At 33.7% G+C, this 2212-nt stretch overlaps 1 protein-coding gene across 2 annotated transcripts in view; it reads left to right on the top strand.

Moving 5' to 3' along the window:
- The first annotated feature begins 1285 nt into the window (after positions 1 to 1285).
- The window catches only part of LOC306994886 (uncharacterized protein), a 5826-nt gene continuing 4899 nt past the window's right edge, over positions 1286 to 2212 (top strand). For both annotated transcript variants that reach the window (XM_079605833.1, XM_079605832.1), the window contains exons 1-3: positions 1286 to 1479; positions 1835 to 1894; positions 2184 to 2212. The exon at positions 2184 to 2212 is cut by the window's right edge and continues 115 nt beyond it. In XM_079605833.1, coding sequence (XP_079461959.1) covers positions 1861 to 1894; positions 2184 to 2212 — 63 coding nt within the window. In that variant the 5' untranslated portion in view covers positions 1286 to 1479; positions 1835 to 1860. The remainder of the gene's footprint in view (positions 1480 to 1834; positions 1895 to 2183) is intronic.

Below are 2212 nucleotides of genomic sequence, written 5' to 3'. Positions count from 1 at the left end.
ACTGCAAAACACTGTTGATATCTGTACTCCTTACTCGCTACAAAGTGAGACAGTGAGTTTCACGCTTTATATTGTCCCGTCAACGTTCTATTTATGATGTTATCAGGCCTCATACAGGCTGAGAGCAGCAGATTCTCGCGAACATTAAAGCAATGTCTAGTGAGATATGTGTATGGTTTTGTAAAGTATTTAGGTATTAAGATCGCATTAAAACATACAATACATACAGCAGTGGTCAATAGTGATGTCTGGCCTATAGGAAAATGTATGGGTCATTAAAAATATATATATATTTTCACTTGTTTTTAAACATTTAACTGTTAATTATACTTATTTTCAGAAGGAAGCATAAAGAAATGTTTCATTTTTGTGATGTAGGCAAATGCAAACACTAGCACATTATGTTTGATCTTGACTTTACACATGGTTATTAACTTATTAAATTAGTTCTGAAAGAGCTCTCATTTGTTTGTAGATGACAATTGGTTGGATAATTTATCCTGTGAAATTACATACATTTTAAGTGTGGGTGAATTGTCAAAACTTGAGAAGTCACCTCTTATATCATATTCCAGAATGTATTTATCCAACAGCTGGTCCTATTACAAAAATATAATATGTGGGTACTTAAAAGGGCAGAATTCAGAAAATTGTGACAACTGCACAAATATGAATAGCCTACAAAGCTAAAAAAAAAACTAAAAAAAAAAAACTCATTCATTGGATTATGCCATATAGGCTCATTCAGATTTAATGTTTCTAATATTCATTTGAATTGATCATATGGTTTGAATTTCCCTATTGCTCATTCTCTTTCCTTTTTTGACTCATTGAAACTTTGGTAGAGGATTAGCCTAACATTCTCCTGAAGTGTGGGAAGTTTGTGTTTGGTTTTTTCTCAGACTCACATGAGGGTGGCAGACAGATATGCTTTCATGCTGAAAACCAGTGTGCGTCCTGAAATCATATATAGGCTACTTTACAGAATAGGTTGTTCTTTGGAACAAAACTGTGGGCAAACGCTATTGATAGGTCACAACGATGTAGGCTATTGTATGCAAATAATTGTTTACACAAGTTACTGTCAGTGGCATAATTTTGTCACCAACCAACTATTTTGGCCCCAGTAATTTTTGTTTTGTTTTTAATAGTACTAGTTCTCTATGGAGACGACACGACCATATCAGAATAAATAATGCTTAAAATTATTTAAAAATACAGCGTGAAGAACCGCTGAATAAGTAATTCCGGCTCTTTGAAATGAACTGTTCGAAAGAACCGATTCGCGGGATGAGTAACTTAGGACTTCACAACAAGAGCACGAGCAGGCCTCGCGCCAAAATGATTTCGTCGCAATAAAACAAATATTTTTATAATGCTAAAGAGTTAATACGGGATAAAACCAAAGATACATCTTAAAATATCGAATATACGCTTCTAATTAACATATTTTCTCTTCATTGACGCACTTTTGTACTGGTAAGCACAATTTGATACGTAAATTAATGACCTTGTACAATTAACGTTAGCAAAGTTAATTTAGCCAGCAAATCTTTTTTTTATATAAAAAAAACAGCTTAACGTTACATACAAACTCATAGAAAATGTTTTGTTTGTTCATATTTCTACCATTCTTATCTTTTTGAGCTGAGTTGAATGAGTGAGAAGAACAAACAAACAAATTGTCATCGAGTCGTCGCAATAATACGTAGCAGCTAACGTTAAATCTTTATGAGAAACCAGACCCGCCAAATACTGCTGATATACATATAAAAGATTAATTAATAGTAATAATTTTCATTTTTTTACACAATAATATTGTTACACCTCTCAGACAGTGTGAGGAGTGAGTGTGTCAAGATGTGGAGGAATCAAAACCAGAAACCAAACGCAGGTAACGTTAGGATTTACTGTCACATTATTAATTCCTATGTTAACTTACTTGGTTGGAAATAACGTTAACGTTACCTAAAATAAGAGTTGGGTCAGTCTATGTCTTCCATACTATCCAGATAATCAAATTACTTGCCATGTATTATTTCCAGAGAGCTCCTTGTATATAAATCTGGCTAATAATTGAAAAACTGCTAATTTGCTAATACAACACTTTGCTGCAGTTAGTGTTATTCAGGTTGCTGGAGCCTGAAATCAAAGCAGACTTTTGTCTCTCTGTGTTTCTGCAGGCTGTCTCTCCGTGCCTCTGTTTAATCAA

Source organism: Phoxinus phoxinus (assembly GCF_949152265.1).
Source record: "Phoxinus phoxinus genome assembly, chromosome: 3".
Lineage (NCBI taxonomy): Eukaryota > Metazoa > Chordata > Actinopteri > Cypriniformes > Leuciscidae > Phoxinus > Phoxinus phoxinus.
The sequence above is the reverse complement of the archived record's forward strand: the minus strand, read 5'-3'. Positions and strand labels throughout refer to the sequence as shown.